Source organism: Mauremys mutica, chromosome 10 (assembly GCF_020497125.1).
Source record: "Mauremys mutica isolate MM-2020 ecotype Southern chromosome 10, ASM2049712v1, whole genome shotgun sequence".
In the NCBI taxonomy this organism is placed as follows: Eukaryota; Metazoa; Chordata; order Testudines; family Geoemydidae; genus Mauremys; species Mauremys mutica.
Window position 1 is genome coordinate 6,439,968 of NC_059081.1, and position 21,160 is coordinate 6,461,127.

The 21,160-nt window shown below is 42.9% G+C and overlaps 1 protein-coding gene across 5 annotated transcripts in view; it reads right to left on the reverse strand.

Annotated features, from left to right (window-relative positions):
- Positions 1-1,462: 1,462 nt before the first annotated feature.
- CNTNAP5 (contactin associated protein family member 5) overlaps positions 1,463-21,160 on the reverse strand; it is a 398,232-nt gene continuing 378,534 nt past the window's right edge. For 3 of the 5 annotated variants that reach the window (XM_044978589.1, XM_044978587.1, XM_044978590.1), the window contains 5 exons: positions 19,855-19,939; positions 8,852-9,070; positions 3,585-3,656; positions 2,063-2,230; positions 1,463-1,955 (listed from right to left, as the gene is read on the reverse strand). In XM_044978589.1, the coding sequence (XP_044834524.1) occupies positions 1,723-1,955; positions 2,063-2,230; positions 3,585-3,656; positions 8,852-9,070; positions 19,855-19,939 (777 nt within the window). In that variant the 3' untranslated portion in view covers positions 1,463-1,722. Of the gene's footprint in view, positions 2,231-3,584; positions 3,657-8,851; positions 9,071-19,854; positions 19,940-21,160 lie in introns of all 5 variants that reach the window. The other 2 variants (XM_044978588.1, XM_044978591.1) reach the window with 2 other exon arrangements.

The window sequence follows — 21,160 nt, forward strand, 5'->3', positions numbered from 1 at the left end:
ATGATTGCAGTGTAACGCAGTGAGCGTGCTGAACATCAAAACAAGACTGGCTCATATTCCTTCTCAACATCTATTTCCCTGAGGCCTATCAGCCACCATCTGCAACCATTAATCCAAGCTCCCTGCATTTATTTAAACCCCTCCCCAGCCTCCTATACAGCCCTGGCCATCTGGGGCTTTGTGCAGCTCCACTGCTTTCTATTGTCTGTTATTGGTCCCTTTCCTGCAGCAAGTTCTGGCAGTGCAAACGCTTGTGACCATGTGGAAATGCCCTTGGGACTCCATATGGGTCCAGATGTATGGCTGATGCCCTACGTCCTGAACCAAAGCCCCCTGAAATCAATGGGAAGACTCCCATTTTCTCTTGGGCGTTGGATCAGATCCTTAGACTGTTAAGCTCCCAGGACGGGCCCTGTATGACATTAAACACACTGTCAGGGCTCATCTAGCATCTGGGATGGGACCATCATGCAAGCTCATGCTGGGCCCAAACCCTTCCCCACCTGCACTATTTTTTGAGTGAAAGAGAGATTTGATTCCACGTTCAGTGATCCATCAGAAAGAATAGAGGCAGATTAGAGTCCCTTCTACTTCCGTTAGCCAGTGTCCCCAAACAGGAGAGAACAGAAAGCCATTGGAGAAAGGGAGAGAAGAAAATAAAACATCCAGAACTTTGTACATGCTCCTTTACAATTTTCTCCTCGTGAATGAATTTGACTAAGTGTTATCACAGCCATGTGAGTCCCAGGATATTAGAGAGACAAGGTAGGTGAGGTAATAGCTTTTATTGGACCAATTTCTGTTGACGAGAGAGACAAGCTTTTGAGCTTAGATGAAGAAAAGCTCTGTGTACGCTCAAAAGCTTGTCTCTCTCACCAACAGAAGTCCGTCCACAAAAGATATGAACCTCATCCACTTTGTCTGGCTACAATTTTTAAAAGCCACCCTTTCCTTATTCTTGAGGGGAAACATCCTGGTTTCTACAAACAGGAAGCACCATCGCTTCATTCATGCAGTTTTTTAGAAGCAATTTAATAACAATTTTGGCTTTTTTATATGAATCAGCAGAATTTAGATCTCATGGTTTGGGTGGGGTCGTTTGTCTTCTTCTTTTGTTTGTTTTTAATTCGCCACAGTCGCTTAAGTGTTTGACCTCAGCACATAATCATTCTCTATATGATGTTAGCGTGTGTATGCTGCACTTCTAATGTTTCAGACAAGTCATCAGAGAAATTTATAGAGCACCTAAGTCCTAGAAGCCTCCTAAGACCCTTTAAGTACTATCTTCCATGCTTCATCTAGAATTATGCTAGAGTACGTTGGTTCTAGTCAGACTTATGAGACGGAGGTATACAAGGTGCACTGGAATGAATTTTGTCCAATGCTGGTATCAGTATTCCTGTATTTTCTAAAAGCATTTGTAAGCCTAAAAGTTACAGTAAAAGGACAGCAGGATGGGGGAAGGAGCTTAAAGAGAGAAAGAAAATAATAATTGTAACTTCTTGCCAGATTCCCAGCTGGTGAAAAATGGTGTAATTCCATTGAAGTCAACAGTTTGATGGCAAATTACATCAACTGAGGACCTAGCTGCTACTTTATGATTGGTGTAAATGCATCTTATAATAAATCAGGCATTTTGGTCTCATTCTTTCCTGCTACCCTGTCCCAAAAGCCGTGATGCTATTTATTTAACTACAGTACTTTACCTCTAGTTTATATAGCTCAGATCGAATACAGTGGTGAGTTAAATGGTTCCAGAAAACAACATAAGACTTGAGAAATCCAGAAACTTAATAGGCAACCATGCAAGTCCGTGAACTTATTCTGTCCAGAGTAGAATAGCAGGTCTCTTGAGATGTCGATGTAACTGTGGTAGTTTTTGTGAAGGGAATGAGGCATTGAAGTGTCTGCCAGTCTCTCCTGTGCAGGGCAGTCTCCTTCCAAAAGGTTAAAAGCTGGCAAATAAATTAATGGGTAAGAAAAGAAAAAAGGCCAGGTGTGGGGAGGAGAGTAAGAAGGAACCACACAATCCATCAGATGAAATATTCCCGTTTGCACTCACTCACTGTGTTCTGCAAGTCAACGTCAGTTTTAAAGGAACTGTCGAGGTTTTCTGCGTATTCTTTCTCCTTCGCCTGGCTACTTCGATGTGTCTGTTTGTGCTGGTAGAGGAATCTGCTCATGATGGCCACGACACAAAAGATGATGAATATTACGACTGCTATTACACCTGGGGACAGAGAGGGGAAAGTAAGAACAGGAAGGGAAAACAGAAACAAAGATTTTCCCAGAGGAGGCTGCTTAGAAAATGCATAACACTGACAGACCCTGGTTGCTGGTGAGCAGGATTGAACTGGGGACCTCAGTGCATGAGCCTCTACAGCATGAGCTACAAGCCAACCCAGACAGTGTGTGGGTTACAAGGGCATCCCAGTCCTCTATCCTAGCCTCCCAGGGTATGTCTCCACAGCAAAGAAAACCCCCCAGCTGGTCCGTGCCAGCTAACTCAGCCTCACAGGGCTCAGGCTGCAGGGCTGTTTCATTGCTGTGCGGGACTGGGCAGGAGCCTGAACACTAGGACCTCCCACCCCACAGGGTCTGAGAGCCTGGCCGACTCTGGAAAGTCTACACAGCAATGAACCAGCCTTTGAGCCCAAGTCGACTGGCACAGGCCAGCTGCAGGCGCCTAGCTGCTGTGTAGACATAGCCCCAGTGCTGCCATCTGGGGGTTTCTATCCTGCACAAGGGAGAATACAGCCACCTTGGGTGAGATTCTCAAAAACGCTCAACATTGGTCTAATTCTGCTTGCCTGAAGCCAATCATTGACTTCAATGAGAGCAAAGTTAGGCCAGTGCTGAGTGTTTTGAAAATTCTGTTCCCTCATCTCCACAACTTCCCTTTCTGGCCAACTTCATTCACTGGGGGCTCGCTCTTAACTTACATCTGTGTAAACCTTGTGGGAATTTGGCCCATAGAGTACCGGTATCATGAAAAGCAACTCACTGCAAAGCAACACACCCTTGAGATAAATGCTGATTGTTAATGGAATGTGGAAAACAATACATGACGGTGTGAGGACCAGTTGGGAATCAACCAATGCTTTGGCTTGTAAGAGGGTTTCCATGTGGTCTGAGGAATTCCATTACACACCACACTGAGCTTTTAGAGAACTTTGAAGGTAGACGAGATATGAATGCAACATTACATGACCAGTCAGAGGTGTGTATTTGTGTGCAGCACTCACAACTGAGCCATGTCTCAGAAAAACAGATGCTATTTTGTATTATGAAAAGACTTAAGATCTTCAGAATATGGACTGCCTCTCTCTATTTATTTAGGGAGCATGTAGGATAATAGTCCCTGGTCCTGATTGGAACATTGGGATGTTGCCATAATATAATGAATATTAATAATAAATGCAGCAGCAACAGCCTTGTAAAGCCCTGTGTTACAGTAGAGCAGAAAATGAGGATAAGGTGCTGCTAAGCATTTTGCTGGAAATACCCTGTGTACTTGTTTTCTGGGGGGGGGGGGGGATATTTTCTGATTGCATCATTCAAAAGAAAAAAAAGAAAACAGTTACCTCCAATAACAGCTGAATCACTTCTGATTGCATTGGTGAGGGGCTCCCGCTCATCCGACTTCCCAAAGGGATCTGCAGTTGATTAAATACAAAACAGCTCATTGTCTATGGGCAACGTGCTGAGTTTGCTTCAGCACTTGGAATGAAGTTACCTACCCTGGTCTGCCCTCAAAATATGTGGTTTGGGGATTAGAGAATTGGAGCCGAGAAGAGCCCTCTTAAAAACAGGTAATCACAGGACAACACTCTTAGGGACCTTCGGAGATAAAGCCGAGCAAACCATGAATGCAAGAAGAAACTAAATGGGTAAAAACACCACCCTATAATCCTACCACAGTGAGACATTTGACCCAGGTAGCCTGCTGGGAGCCTCTGTCAGACTGAACAATATTACAATGCCAAAGAGACAAGACTAAGCAGCATCTGGAAAGGGAGGAGGCTAATATAGGATATATGGGTAAGGTTCAATCTGAGGGAGAGAAACAGTGTCTGGGAGGCACGGAGGGTGCTCTGTTGGAAGGGAACTCCCTCTTCAATGCAGAACAATGGTGACACCACATGTTCCAAAGGCAGAAGCTGTCAGTGGGGTGCATTTAAATTGGACGTGTTCTGATCTTCCCCCTTCAGCTGCTACAGGTCCTTCTGGTTCGTGTTATCACATCCATTCCCGTCCTTAATTTGCACCCATGTCCCCTCTGTGGCTGCTTTCAGCCTTGAGAAGGAAGACTTCCTGATTTTGGCACATAGGATCTGCCAAACGATTACTGCTGCACTGCACAGTGAGCATTGCTCTTCACTGAGGAGACTGGAGCATCTAGAGGGTACTAAAGAGATCAGGGTTCCAAACTCCTGTATCCAAACACTGTCTAAGTGGGGGAGGGGCGGTTCCCAGAGCCAGCTTTTCCATATCTCCACCAAACCAAAATGGGAATCAAACACCTTAAACTTTGGGAGCTTCATATCCAGATCCAGAGTATGGGTCAAACCCTCACTGAAAGCCAACAGAACGATGATAAATTACACCCGCTGTCCCCGCATGTCCCAGATCTACCTCTGGCTCTGGCTCTGAACCATCCAGCCTGTCTGTATCCTCATACGAGGGCTTTCCTCTCAGCTCACCCTTTTCTCTCTTTAGTGTCTGTCTGCAGGAATGCAGAGCTGCTGTTCTCCCCTTTTACAAGCCTCCAGGTTATCACACGTAGGCCTGTACTTGGGAGCTAGTTCTGATGGTCTCGGGAATAGATTGTATGGCATTGCTAGACTGCTCCTTTCAAAGGCGAGATGCGGAGGCCTGAGAAAGAGATGCAAAATGCTGCAATGCCTCATTGTTATTGAGCATTCTTGCTTTAGTTGCTGACTCAGCAGACGCTTAGTATTTCGTTAAGTGGGATTTTTTACTTCAGACAAATGAGCTTATTTGTGAGTTGGATGGGGCTGAATTTTCATCTTTACCCAGCTTTGCTTTGCACTCTTTAGAAAGAGCCTCATTCTCCTTTGCCCGGCACCTCGGGCAGTCATTTACACTAGTGCAAAGCGAGTGCTAAAGGATACCATTTACACCCAGTTTCACCGATGTAAATGGCTTCACAAACCGTAGACCACAGAGCATCTGGCCCAAGACGTTCTGAGGTTTGAGAAGTTGTTCTCGTGCCAGTTTTAAAGATGAAAGCATTTCCCTTCCTGTAAACAGATGCCTACAAACTAACAGTAAACAGAGGAGGGTTTGCACTTCTGCAGATTGCTGATGTTCAGAGCAGATGCAGTCGCAGAAGAGATTTTGAAATCAATGGGACTGCTGACATAAAGAAATGCTCACCAGCCAGGATTGCATGAGTCACCCATTTGGGCTATGGGCTCCCCAAGTGGAACCCACTGCAGCTCTTTTGCAAGTTCCCTTTTCCCACTGCATGGAGATTGGGTACCTGGAGAAGTAATTGCTCAGGTAGAAGCAGACCTTGTGAAATACCAACTCATTTTAGACCAGAAAAGTTTGGTTTATACATGAGTTGACTATGTAGCTAATTTTGCGCATCATGAGGCAGATCATTAGCTGGTGTAAATTGTCATAACTCCCTATGGCTTGGACAGAGAATTCTGACTGGCATCACAAGTCACCTTCTGAGATTGCATAAAACGAATAAGGGGTAGGCGAGACTTTTGATCCACATGTCCATTGTGTAAAATGTTGGCCATACATGCTATTAAAGAGTCTTTAGTCTTTGACCAAAAATTACTTGAAGCTAAACGACTTTTAAAAAATCCAAAACAAGTGTTGGGGATTTAAAGGTAACTTTGAGTTTCTTTCTGTGATTTAATCAGAATGCAGGTCGACAGACCTTAAAGGTTCTGCGAATTATGTTTCACCCAAGAAATAAAGTCAGGATACAAGACAACAAGGTGTTTGTTGCAGAGAAGCAGATGGCAAGTGACAGCAGAACCTTCCCCTGTGGGATCATGGTAAATTCTGCAGCCAAGGAGGAAAAAAAAGCACTATGTCTCATATGAGATTTTAATAGGACATTCTTTCTCTTTTAGATATGACCCTTGAGATAATGCATGAAAAAAATTCGCACCAAAGGGCACCTCAGTGAAATGGGGACATGAAATGTCTCACATGACTTCCACAAGCAAAATATTTTTGTACAGTATCTGACTTATGAAAGTATTTGGGATATTTAATTTAAATACACAAGGTCTAGATCCTCCACTGGCATAAACTGGCAGCTGAGGATCTAGCCCTCAAAATATAGTAATGGCCACTAATACATATTTTCAGGAAAAAAAACAAACATTTTAATAGACTGTGATATTTGCAGTATTTTAAATATACTGTAAACATCCTAGTAGAGTAAGACATCAGGGTGCCATCAATGTGGAGTTGGGGTAGCAACTAGTATATGTGCTACCACGTAAGAGAGACTGATTTATGGAACATTACAAAATATCATCATCATGGGAAGTCACTTTTCCCCTCAGATGTTCCAATCAGAAATTTTGTGCATGGATAAATCAACTATAGTTGAGTGGATTTTGTTCAAAAGTAGTTTGCTAAGAAACTTTCCTGAAGATCTAACAAACATTCCAAGTTTGAAGGAAAGTGCTTTAATAGTTCTCAAGTTATGAGCACTGAAAGTTTTTTCACACATTCACGTCAGGCTTTTCAGGCAGATATCTGTGCTCTATCAATGGCTTAGAAAATTGGCACACACAAGTATAGCAGTCTTTGAAGTTTGTTTTTTTGTTCTCAGACATGCAGAGTTGACAAATCAAGAACTGATAAACTGAGAAATGCACAGTAAAGCTGAAGATTAATCCTTAACTCTGCCCTCCTGTAATTACTCCTTAAAATATGGTCTTTCTATATATATATATCAAAATTAATTATATGTAAATTAATATAAAGTATAATGGAATACAAAATGGAATTTCTTATATAACCATTACTCACAGTATAGAACATACAGTTTTCAAAATTGGCTTGATTTAAGTCTCAATGAAATCTACAAAAGAAGTCCACTTTGAATGTTGAGGTTATATTAGGTATCAGTTATCACGATAAAAGGGTGACCATATTTTAAAGCAGAAATATGCAGAGATAACACTGAGCTTTCACCACGACTCTGCATTAGCTGATATCTGAGTGCTTATTTAACCTTAACACTGCCTTACATCTAGTTAATTGCAAGATTTAAATATGAAAGTCTAAATCCTGCCCCGCTGTATCTGAAATCAGAGTTTCAATTCATTCTTTGAAACTTAAGCTTTATCCTAAGATGTCCCCTTCTTGATTTTATAGGTTGGCCTGAGATAAGTGAGAGCAAAATTTGACCCACAGAGTGATGGACAGGGTTTGTGTGTAAACACACATGAGAATGCATGTGTGCCTGCACACACACAGCAATTCTAAACCATTCACCATTAACAAGCCATGTTTCTTCAGTTAAAAAACAAAGCACACATCAGCTGGAATCCATTCCCCACACAGAGAGCAAGCCTAATTATTTCTCCCTATGCAAACCGCTAATAGCATCATTTGTTTTCTGCTGAATACCATGGGTAGAAGCTGAAGGAAAGGGAGATCTGCTGCAAGTCCAAATATCAAGGAAATAAATGGCATAAGGATATAAAACATAGGAAGCTTTATGAGTTATCAAGCAGAGAAGATAAAGTGAATTCATAGTTCAAAGGATTAAAAAAACCCAAACCTTCCATTTTTCACTCCTTTCTGGTTATTAAGGTCTCTGCCACATCCACTAGTGACTAAAACAGCGACTTGTGTGTCCCTGCCTGTGGTGACAGTATTACCAGCTGCTCTCTGTGTTCTTTTTTCCCCTGGCATAACTAATACACATATGCAAACCGCTTAAGAGTCCCAGGGGGCAATTTCATGACTGCAGAGGAAAATGAACTGCTTAGGATCATCAGCTAGGAACATTCAAGTTATGTGCCTTCACTTAAAATAAAGCGAATGATACACGTATTCAGAGAAAGACACACAGATTAACACTCATGCATTGACAGAACAAGGAGCAATGTTCTCAAGTTGCAGTGGGGGAGGTCCAGGTTGGATATTAGGAAACCCATTCCAGTGGTGAAGCACTGGAATGGGTTACCTAGGGAGGTGGTGGAATCTCCATCCTTAGAGGTTTTTAAGGTCCGGCTTGACAAAGCCCTGGCTGGGATGATTTATTTGGTGGTGGTCCTGCTTTGAGCAGGGGGTTGGACTAGATGAACTCCTGAGGTCTCTTCCAATCCTAATCTTCTATGATTCTATGATTTACACTAGCTAGAGTAAAATTATAGTTAGTAAATGGCATGATTCCTCAGACTTCAGGGCATATGCTGGTCAGGATCTCGGGTCAGGAACAGTTGTATTATATGCAACACCATACCAGGCTTTTGTTTTCCTTTGAAATCTCCAGCACTGGAGCCATGATACCAGACTTCACGGACTGCCTCCAATGGCAATTGAAAGCCCATATTCCTGAGACAGTGTTTGGACTAACCTTTGCAACTCAGGCTTTACTCTCCTATAATGTCACATTCCTGTGGGCATTTTGCAGACAATACAGGATCTTAATCAGTTGTTTAGGATCAGTCTCCAATTATTATCTGTACATCCCGATCACTTGTGTGTTGATGGCTTCCAAGCCATCTTGCTTCTAGTATCACACTTACCGTGACAGCAGGAAGGGGGAGGAGCAAACCCCATGCTGAGCTCTAAAAGGCTGGTTTAATGGAAGCCTTCGCTTCTTGACAGAACATACCTGATGAGGAATATACTGTGGTGATGGTGTTCACATCAGCCTCTGCTATGTATCCACAACTCGATTCAGTCAAGGAGCCTTTGACAGTCACGGGGGCTATGCTGGCATGTCGTAAGGCGGCCTTCAGTGGAGCTATGTGATTGTACTGGACAGAGGACAGGCATCCAATAAAGCCATATGAGTTTGCCTTCAAGACCTCAGAATCTAGTCCCAGACTATCTGCAACACACAACACAATCAAAAAGGTGTTTTAAATGTTTCCTTTTGCGTGTTGATTAAAAAACTCTTTGCCAGTTTATCTGACCTTATTCACTCATTCACCGGCTTCTCACCCAATTACCTCCTTCTTCCACTGGACCCTTAGGTCTGAGATGATATCCACATTTAAATCCCTCTTAAAGATGTACATCTACCATGCTACTTATAGTGAATGGAGTTGGCTTGTAAATAAATAGCCTCTGTTGTTCTCCTTCCCCTAACCAGGTTCCTGTTGTTTGTCTGGAAATAACCATTACATATTTGGTGCTACCATAAACAATCATAAATCATAGAATGTAAGGCCATAGGGGACTACCGGGCCATCTAGTCTGATCTCCTGCATGCCACCAACATGCTAAATCCAACAATTGAAGTTAGACCATGGTATTACAGTCCACAGGAGTCTAAACTATTATGTGCCACAGGAAGAGAATAGGAGGGACCGAGATGCACCAATGCCCGGGGTCCCTTCAATGTCAGGAAATTAATTAAGTGAGATATACCCAGATGACAAGAACATTCTGTGTTTTCCCCACAGGAGAGATGTTTCAAAGGACAACAACAAAGAGTGTCTCAATGGAAATACTTCCATTCCTGATGTAGGATACAATCTAACTTTCAGGAGTTATGCTTTGGACTTTCCCAAAGCGTTTGTGCAGAGGGGGAAGTGGAAGCTGTATAAATTAATATGGGTAGGCCTGTAACAACAGATGGTGAGGTTGCCAGGGGAAGGAAAGCATTGACTCTATATTTCTGAAGCGGAGCTTACAAAAACATGGGAAAACAGTGATTTAGAGCATCTTCTGTCTTCATGGAAGTTACAAAAATCTTAGTGAACATTACCCAACACATCTATTCTTGCTTCGTTAATATTTCTAATACAAGGGGTGAATATTTCATATCCTACAGAGCTAACACTATCTTAGTTGCTTTGTTCTGTTTCCACCCACCAAAGGGGAAACCCAATAAATATTGAATTGTGTTTCATGGTCGCTTGAAAAGCCTAAGAGATGTTATATGACAGTTTCATTAGTTATTTGAAATCAGAATTAAAAGCCCCACTTGGACTAGCCACTAAAAGACTATTACATTTGAAAAACTGAGAATGCTCAGACAAGAATCATGCTTGCAGAATTATGGTTTTCTTTACAATTATGTTTTTGAGTTCAGTTTTGAAAGCCCTCAGAATTCAGATTTTTCACTGAAGCCCATGGGAGTTCTGTTTAACTTGGGCTTGCAGGTTTGACCCCACTGTTTGAATTCTCATATGGATAGCGCAAATCCTTACTTATATCAGACATAGGGCACACAATTTTAACGCTGAGGGTAATTAACCATGAAAATAGCTCACTTGGTGTTGTGGTGGATTCTCCAGCATTTGAAGTCTTTAAATCATGACTACATTGGATTCTGAAAGATATTCCACCACAAATTGGTGGAATATCTTGGTCTTGCCTCAGCATGGGAGAATGGACTGCATCAGATCATGAGGTCACTCCCAGGCCTACATTTCTATGATTCTCTCTAAGTTATTGGGTTCAATACAAGAATCATTGGGTGAAATATTCTATGGCCTGCGTTATGCAGCAGGTCAGTCTAGATGATCATAATGGTCCCTTCTGACATTAAACTCTATGACTCCTCCAAAGTGTTTAATTGGCTTGGTAAATTTTACCTGAATTGAATCTGCAGTTCAGTATTTTTTGGTCTTTTGATCTTACTGTGCTGCACTTTTGTTCTCTCAGGTTAAATCTCCTGCAGGTCTCCTGTGTCTGTGGTGAGAAGTTTGGCTTTTTACTCGTCAGCTTTTTAAGTAGTTTAGCTGCTCACTCTCATGAATTTTACTCATCCATATTTTTAAAATAATTATTCAAGCTTCTCTGCAGGTCCATGCATTAGTTAGTCCAATTATGGACTAATGCAATTGCCTTCTTTCTGGACTCCTGTGTCCACTCCTTGCAAGCTATGCCGGATTTCACAGCTCACTTAATCTTTCATTGTTCTTGTTCGCTTGTTATTCTGGTCCTCATGTGTCTACATTGACTCCCTTGAAATTGAGGTTTAGGTTTAGATTTAGTTATTGATTTTTTAAGATTCTTATGATGACTTCAAGACGTCTTCTCTGCTGTTCATATGCACTCTCCACTATAAATATTACATAATGTTGTTGCTTCATCCATCTCTGCTATTTGAAGTAAAACCTTTAACATGTAAAGCAATGTGCAACCCAATGCAGTGATGGATAAATGAGAAAGGCAGACACCTCTAGGGTGGAACAGCTGAGCTGCTTAGCAATCCATAAGCAAACTAAAGAGCAGGAAGACAAAGTGAATACCTTAGTGAAATTGCATGGAGGATTTTTGGCAGATATAGTGTAATTATCCAAATTAGTATATCACTGGGACACTGAGGTTAGTGACCTTTATTTTTTCAAGAAAGTGTCACAGGACGTTTAATGACCACAAGTCTTCAGGGCCTCAGTTTTACACACAAAGTAAAGTTAACATCTCCAGGAGTGTCGTGATCTATCACCATACACTGGAGCGTTAGTTCCTCTCTGAGGGTATGTCTACACTTACCGTGCGGGTCGACGCGGTGAGTTTGACTTCTTGGAGTTCGAACTATCGCGTCTAATCTAGACGCGATAGTTCGAACTCCCCACGTGCTCCGGTCGACTCCGGAACTCCACCACTGCAAACGACGGTGGCGGAATCGACCTTGGAGCCGCGGACTTCGATCCCGCGGCGTCTGGACGGATAAATAGTTCGAACTAGGGTACTTCGAGTTCAGCTACGCTATTCACGTAGCTGAACTTGCGTACCCTAGTTCGACCCCCGCCCTAAGTGTAGACCAGGCCTGACTCAGAGGAATAGCTAACACCTAAGTCACAAGTATCATTTGTCACAGCACCCAGAGTTTTCTTTGGTGGACTGCTAGACAACCATTCACTATGCCCAACTCTGTTAACCTCGTATGATCGGAGGATATAATATACTGGGAAAATACAGCTATAGGCTACACCTGAAGCATTTTCAAACCATTAGCAGAATTATATTCTTTCTTACCAGAGAGCTCTGTGGCCAATTTAATTATTACTTACAAATCTAAACTGAAAACTTGTCTGTCTCTTGGTTGTTGCCCAAAATTTGGTGTGAGTCATAAAAATGGCCATGGTCCGTGGGCTACATGGATCATGGACAATGGTCCATCTGTCCCAGTATCTTGCCTCTGACAGACATTAGTGCCAGCTGCTTCAGAGGGAATGAACAGAAGCGAGCAATTTTGAATGATCCATCCCCTGTTGTCAAGTCCAAGCTTCCGGTAATTGGAGATTTAGGGATACCTGGAGCATAGGTTTATGTCACTGATCATCTTGGCCAATAGCCATTGATAGGTCTACTCTCCATTAACTTATCTAGTTCTTTTTTGAACCCAGTGATACATTTGGCCTTCACAACATCCCATGGCAACGAGTTCCACAGGTTGGCTGTGCCGTGTGTGAAGTATTTACATAAATAATGTCATACAGATGAATGTATCATAATGGACGTGCCTATGATGTGCGACGAATCACCCAGAAATTTCCATCTAGGATAATAGTTTTAAAGGTATTTTGTGATTTACTATGATAAAGCCGAGAATGTTGTGGTGGCTCATTTTTCTGGATTGTAACAAAGAAACCAAATTGCAAGGTCTTTGGCACAGGGACTATCTGTTATGTTTGGGCTTTGCAGCACTTAATAGAACGAGTCCCCTAATCCTAATTGTAGCTCTGGAAGCTACGATAATACAAATTAATAACAACAACAAATCAGTCTTCATTCACAATGTCCTCGTGTACTTAGAACTACACACCTTCACCTGGCACTGTCACACACTAGGTACAAGTGAGCAGCAGAGTAATTGGCAATGAGATTCTGCACTGGAGCACCCCAGCCAGGGAGAACATCACACCTTGCTGTGCTTGTTTCCCAACAGAGGTACTCCAAAATGCAGGAGTGGGTCCTCAGTGCTCTGCTGGAAGTAAGTCTGCAATTACAAAATGCTCTTCAGAAGCAAAGGGGCTGATTTCTTTTTTTAAACAGGCAGAAAATAATTATGTTCAAAGGACCAAGACAATCAAGAAGGACTTGAAAAATGTGCCTTTGAAAGTATGTATTTTTTCACGTAATTAATGCTATGGAAAGCAAAGGCTCCAATGTGTTGGAGACATTGGATCAAAGGGGCTTCGGAAGGTGAGACAAAGAGAAAGCATGAACACTTTTCAATGTCCTTTTTATTCCTCCTCAGCTACTTTTAAAAGTCAATTTCACACTTGTGACAAGAGTCAACTTGACAGCACTGAAGATTAAAGTCCTCTCTCTTTGGGCCTGCTTTTTCTCCCATTGCAGTCCATGGGTGTCCTATCATGCACTTCACTAGTGGGAGTTTTGTCACTGAGTTCAACGGAAGCAGGTATACCACTAGTTTAAGTTCTCCCTCAGTGGGTCTTAACCCTGTACTGGATGGACCACAGCTGGGGGCTGAAAGGATCATTTCATTTCCATGTTGATGCAATGCTTGGCCTCTTTTCTCAGCCCAACCAATAGAAAGGTGGTCTTGTGAGAGTTAAACCAAGAACATCACCTCGTTTCACTGTGTTGGCTGAACAATCTTGGCAAGGTTACGCTTGGCCACGAACAAATGGGCTGACTTTGATTTAATGACACAGAAGTGGTCTCAGTCCTGCATTCATTATGAATATGTGCAGCGAGGCACCAGGCACTCTATGGTTATGCACGTAAATAGGCTGCCATGTCCTGCTACAAAACCGAGAAGCGTTGCTGATATTGGGTTTGACCTGGGAGAAACATAATGCACATCTTGGGCTAGATCCAAGCCTGCATAAAGGCAGCTTGGAGCACCCCTGTGCTCACAGTAAATCTGCCTCAAAGTCAGCAATTAAAACCATGGAAGGATTTCTCCTACTTACAACTACCCTTGGGGGGCACAGAGCCATTGTTAGCTGTTTCTAGTCCACCCCACTCTGGACTTTCCTAATGTAAGGGGCAAGACCAGAATACAAGGTGTAGTGGGGCTGCCATACGGGCATCTTGAGACAGGAACATGGGCACTCAGTGCAGCTTAGAGCAGTTTCTAGCTCCAGAGTGTGATAGGAGCAACTTCTGTGACTTAAAGGGTACGTCTACACTGCAGTAAAACAGCCATGGCTAACATGGACCAGTCAGCTAACATGGACCAGCCGTGGGTGTTTTACTGCAGTGTAGACCTACCCAAAGGCACCACTGCCACCAGACTTTGCAAGGGGCACAAAGGACAGAAACAATGAGCTGGTCCTTTGGTCCCAACTTATGGAGCATTTCACACAGAGAGCGCAGTATGCTCAGCCAAGTTAATTTGACCCAGTATATATATATATATATACTTAAAGATATCCATCAGCTAAAAACAGGCATCGCTTCAGGTTGTAATGTGACATTTGTTAGATGTCAAAACCCATTTGTGACATCTTCATTTTAATGTGCCCCAACACAGCCACTCCTGTTTGATTTCAACAGGGCTCACAATACGGTACATTGTAATGAGACAAGAGGCAATTGATGCAAGAAAATGGAGAGGTATAGAGGGCTTACAATGGAAAACATGCTTCTTTCAAGAGCAGACAGCTGCAATCAATTCAAATAACAATCAGTCAGCCTAAAAATAAAGCTTCTAGAGGGAAGCTAAGGGGGAGACAAGACTGGGAGAGAGAACAGAGCTTTCTTTTGGAGAGCGTTATCTTTAGGGAAACAGAGGACAGATTTTTCTCTCAGGATTAAGACAAAACACTAGTTAAATTGTATTGCTGGAAGTGATGGCTGAGCGACCTCTGTGTCACTCTGGAAGAGGCAGGATGGCATTACTGCTGTCTGATGTGGGAACAACAGCAGAACTTCTGGCAGCTCAGCTTATCCTCCCATTTCATCTTTAGCCGCTGCCATCTTGCCCTCAACCTACTTTCTTTTTTATCCTGGATACCCAACTCCATCTTCAAAGTTGCTTTATTAAGCTCCTTGCAGCAAAAGCAGTTTCAGGTCTGAAATGCACCTCAGAGAGATATTTTTTTATTCCTGGCTGCTCTGGTGCTTCTGAGGAGGCAGGAGAAGACAAGATGGGTAGGGAACAGGAGGGAGAGGTTTTGAAGGGGCAAGAATATAACAGCTAATAAAGAACAGAAGAAGGGTCAGGGTGGGGTTGTTGAGGTGTGGAACTGAAGGGGTTGCGGTTGTTGTGTGTTCATTCTTTGAAAGCTGTGCTATAATATTCAGTGACAGGAGCTTTTAATTCACTGAGAAACCTATTGCCTCTTTGGCTACTAAAAAGGTGACCACCCAGGCACAATTATACTTCATCCCTCTTCTCCGTTTGCACCTCTCCTTAAGGAGGCACTTCTTTAGTGAAGCCTTCCTACACCCGTCTCCCCACTGGTGATGTCTCTGTACCTTCTGAAATAAACCTGCAGCTGGTGTGTGCCCCTGTCTAATAATAGACTCATCTGAATTAGTTTGTGATCTCTTCAGGGCAGGAACTCTATCATTTTACTGGCAATATTCTATAAACCAATCTGTTTATTTACAGGCCTATATAAATAATAACTGTTTCACACTGCGAGCACAATTGTTTTTCAAATAAACCTCCAATTTACATTACATTTATGGCCTGATTCAAAGCCCACTGAAGTCACTGGAAAGACTCTTATGGACTTCAATGGGTTTTCGATCTGGCACTTAAAGAAATAAGTGACTCCACAAAGGTGTGGCGGATTATTCAGGTTTTACCATCATGAATCGGATGGTTGAAATATGAACAAGTGGAGAAACCACAAGTGAAGACAGGTCACCACAAATACACGCTGGAGAAACCTTTATACTATTCATCTTCAGAACCTCCTTAACCCACAATGCAAGTTCCCCACCCTAACTCTGATACTACTATGCTACTGGTAAGGTGATGGAGAGTGGGGCAAAGAAGTAACTACGTAGAAAGTCAGACACTCTTTTCTGCAGCTCAGATAGATTTACAGCAGATGTACGAGCAAGAGCTAGGCTTGTAGAAGCATGAATGAAGAAATTTCACCAATATGTTAAAAAGTAAACCACCATCCAAAAGCATTTCAAAGAGGGTCACACCTTGGGGTCGCTGCAGACAAATAGATTGAGTTAAGTTGGAAACCCAAAGTCAGATCACTGCAAGCACTGAGCTAATGGCCACTTTTACATGTCATTGTTTTAATTGTGTTGCATACATAAGACATTACATGGCTGAAAAGAAAATATGGTTAGACCCAGCAGAACCACATGTAAAGCCGTAAAGTCAGAATAAACTCAGACAAAAAAACCTGACATGTTGGGCTGTGTGATATCATCTCCTTATAGAAAGACTTGCATGCATGCAAATATGCTTAGGTTCAATTGATGTACAAGAGGCCAAAGGGAAGGGTGTATGATCTAGTTACTAGCACAGAGGGATGACAACAAGGAGGGATGACAACAAGGAAGCAGAGGTGCTGGACTGGGGGCTCAGATCTGTGTTCCATGCTGGGCCTCGACTTTCTGCATGACCCTGGACAAGCCATTTGGGACCTGAATCCAATACCTATTGATGTCAATGAAAGGATTTCCATTCAATCAATGAGCTTTGGATAAATCCTTCCATGTTCCAGCTCTGTGTTTATAAAATGACAACAAAGTATGGGCATGATCATACTTTCCTATCTCAGAGGGATGCTGTGAGGATAAATTCAACAAATGTTCGTCCGGGTGCTTGGATACTATGGCATTGGGGGACATTTAGGAACCACAGACAGATTTAAATATAAACTTAGCGTTCAAGACAAGCAAATACAATTGAGTAGTATCCATAATCTTTAATGTATTTATCCTCACAACACCTGTGAGGTAGCGAAATGCTATTATCCTCATTTTACCGATACGGTACATAGAGATTAAATGACTTGCCAAGGGCCATACAAGAAGTCTGTGGTAGAACAGAAAATTGAGCCCAGTCTCTTGATACCAGACTAGAATCCTTTCATTTAAACCGGATCAGGATTTCACCTCCGGAACGCAACTCCAAAGCGGAGGACAACTCCTGGAATGGGGCAACAGCGATGCAGAAATAAATAAGTGTAAGTGGCTTTGGAACAAAGAAAGTGCAGCTGGAGAAGCTGCAATGTAATTTCAAAATCTTTTATTTCATAAAATTTACTTGCAAGAGCTAAAGGCGTGTTTATGTGGTTCTCAAACGAAAAAAAAAGAAGCTCTCATCTGATTTCTAAGCTAATTGGAAAGGAAAGGGAAAAAAATCGAAGCCCCAGAAAGCAGAAGAGGTGACAAAAACATCTAGTTAGGCAGCAAAGGCTCAGAGAGCTTGACATACAGTGTTGAAATGGAGCAGTGAGGAAATGGAAGGTCGAGACTGGGCAGGCAGAAGGGGACAGTCAGGGGAGAGTTTTTCAAAAGAGCACGGTACCCATCTGTTCTCACTCTGGCACCTAAACAGAGGGTCAGATTTCCACAAGAGCTCTGCTTCCACTTAGCCTTCTAACCGTTTTTAATTAATGGGAGGTGCTGGGTTCTGAATACTTCTGGCCATTTCAGTCAGGAACCGAGCACTTGTGAAAACCTGGACTCAGGTCTGAGCACTAAGCAGTTTTGAAAACCTGGCCCTTGGATAACTGAGCAAAGACAGCTAAATGGAGGAAAAAGAAAAAAAATCATATTTGAATCCATTCTTATGGAGCAGTTGTATTTATCTGCCATTGGATTACAGATGACTGAATACTTGAGGGATAGCTCAGTGGTTTGAGCATTGGCCTGCTAAACCCAGGATTGTGAGCTCAATCCTTAAGGGGGTCACTTAAGGATCTGGGGCAAAATCAGTACTTGGTCCTGCTAGTGAAGGCAGGGGGCCTGGACTTGATGACCCTTTGGGGTTCCTTCCAGTTCTAGGTGTATCTCCATTAATTTAATTTATTTAAATTTAGACCAATAATAATAATCATATCACTTATACAGGACCTGACATCCCAAAGTGATTGGGCCCAATCCTACATTTTGTATTCAGATAAATCTCCTATTTAAGGGTTGTGAGATGTGATGACTGCAGAACTGAGCTCCCACCCTTCTGACTGAAAGGCGGCTACTTCTGGGATGAAACATGGCTGCTGTTTAACAGCTCTCAGCATACACCATACAACAGTGTAGGACAGGGAGTGAAGGGCACCGACGTATGCAACCAAAATAGAGGGGAGAAGTTTGCTTAAGGAAAATGTAGTTTAAAACTGGATTTGGGAAGAAGGACCAGGGCTAAGGCACCTGTTTAAGTAACTAGTGGGGTTCCGTAGCCCAAATTCTACATGTTCTATGTACAGCAGACACTTCTCCCACCATTTGGGTAGGAAGGTTTCTGGCCCAGGCAACATGACAGAGCTTTAATGAAGGAAGTGGAGAATGACATATCTACCTGAAGTTACAGGACAAGAGAGGTAAACAGAAGAGGGATTTGTCCATGACACAAGCTGTCTGAAATCTCTGTTCTTCTAACAAGTACACTAGGAACTTTAGGAACCACTCACGGGGAGGTTTTACGATTTGGCGGCAGCGGATGCTTTCAGCAACACAATGGGACCTTGCACAATTGGGGTATTAGCTTAGCATTGAGTCGAGTGCCAACTTCTGAGGCACCTAAACCAGCTCTGCAGCGCTTGGGTTGCTGTTAGATGCTTTTCTCTACAGACAGGCCAAGCCTTGGCTATAAACAAGATAAAAATATCAGTCCCTTTACTTATACTACCTGGCAAAGAACGATACCAAGTGCGCGGTTGTTGTTATGTACAATTAATAGCTCACAAGTGGATGTCTATTTTCTCTGTCTGCCAAAAAGGCTTTCAATTCTATAGGCTTTGGGGGCCATTAGTGAACCTTTAAATGGCAGTGGTAAAAGACACTTCAGCGGTAAGCACTCCGGACGGCAGACTTGATTTGGATGTCCAGGTTCGCTGTGGGACCAGCAACAGCATTCTCTTGTCATAATAAAGAGGCTATTAGGTTCTTATCAGGAACGAATAATGGAACTTATATGAGAAAATGGCCCACTTGAGAACAGAAAAATAAGGGTTCTTCGTCTGAAGCTTCTGGTAGATTCTTCCTGGCCCTGAGATAGGTGTGCAGTGTTAAAGGGGAGGGAATCAAAAGGCCACCCCAGCTCACCTGGCCTGTGGAAATAGAAGACAGAATTGCAGCTCCTACACTGTATGAGAGCCCAGGAACTGCTTCTCTAATGCAGCACTCAGCTAGTGTGGAGGGGGGCATCTGAGCCCCAAGGAGGGTGGGGAGGAGGTGAGGGCACATCTCTGCCCTCCCCCAAGATGAGATAGTGGAGCTGCACATCACACAGGGGTGTAAATCAGGGCATGCTGAGCTTCAGAAGTGCCTCTATGCTGCCATGGGGGGCTGGGTCTTCCCAACATCCTTTTCTAGATGGCTCAACAAGAGGAGAGAGGTTAACGTTGCTATCAGGGCAAACAACTCACATCGCCAAAGCTTCTACCAACAAGCTTTTCACTGGGCTTCTGCTACTATGTAAATAACAGCTCTGTTATATTTAGTCCTTACAGGTTAAGAAAAAGCCTACCACACTCCACAGATAATTATAGAGTCTTAACCGTACAATCGACAAACCAGCAAGCCATTTGCACAGCCTACCTCCGACCTTGCCCAAGGTGAGCGATTTGATGGCCTTGAAGTCAATCTCCGAGAGGTTGTGCTTGAGTTTGAGAACTTGATCAACCTGGAACAGGAAAATAAAAACAGTTGATTATTGCAGCATGCAGAGACCCCTGAAGTATCTTGTAGAAAAGTTCCACACTGGATACAGGTAATGCCTGCCTCCCGCTGATCGCAAAGTGAATGTACTTGAATTTTGAAGAAAAAGCCAAAAAGTGTGTCAGAGTATTCATACAGCAGGCTTCTAAGGAAACCTTTCCTGCACGAAACTATAAAATATCTGACACGTGCTTATGCCCCCACTGAGAATTCTCACCTATTAATCTCTGATTGCCACAGACAGGCAAACAAACGAAGCCTGGCTGGAAACTGACTGGCAAGGATATGGAAAAAGCTGCAATATAAGGGAATATTATAAGATCGACTAATTTATAACAGTTAGGATCAGTTATAAATCCTAACTGGTAGTGTGAAGCTTGCTTTAGACGCAGATCAGAACTGGGTCCACCTGCTGTATGTGCTACATTCACTTAGCCAATACCTGTCTATAGTTTTATGCCAATAAATTGAAACCAAAGTGTGATGCTCTCTCTCACTGCCTTTTCCTTACCTCTCTCCTCCTTTCCTGTCTCTGCCTTGCCCTCTCTTTTCATTAATAACTGCCAGAAAATACCATTCAGCCCTAGCAAATAAGCAGAAGCTTGCCAAAAAGCTGCCAAAATTCCCCTGGGTATGAGAGCATCAGACACTGCTGTGCACTCACTCCCTGCTCTTCTTTTGAAAAACAGGACAGCACAAGGTTGCTTGTTAGCCCTAACAGGCCACCTACCGGGTCCTGGACTCAGCATGGCTTCTCAAAAGGACAGTGAGAATGATGTGTTTGGAGAGTGGTGGTGCACAGGACTTTGGGGCTCTCATCCGCTGATAGAAGGTTGTCACAGTAGATGAGGTAAGCACTTACATAGCTAGTCCTGCTGAAGTTAATGGGACTGTTTATGTGAATGGTAATAGTCACACAATCTAACCCTATCAGTCTTTCCTCCTCCTCATGTAGTCAAATTATGGGTCACATTCAACTCTGGGACACATACACCTGAAATCAATGAGATTCCCACATGCCTCCACTCACCGTGGCTCTTTTGTTCAAATTCGCCAATACACTGAACTTGATAAGTTTACGGAGGGGATGGTATGATGAGGCTGCTGACAATGGCATATGGCCCATCTGCGCCGGCTCCAATGGCCAGAGGTGGAACACTAAATGGGGAAGGCTTTGAATTGCTAC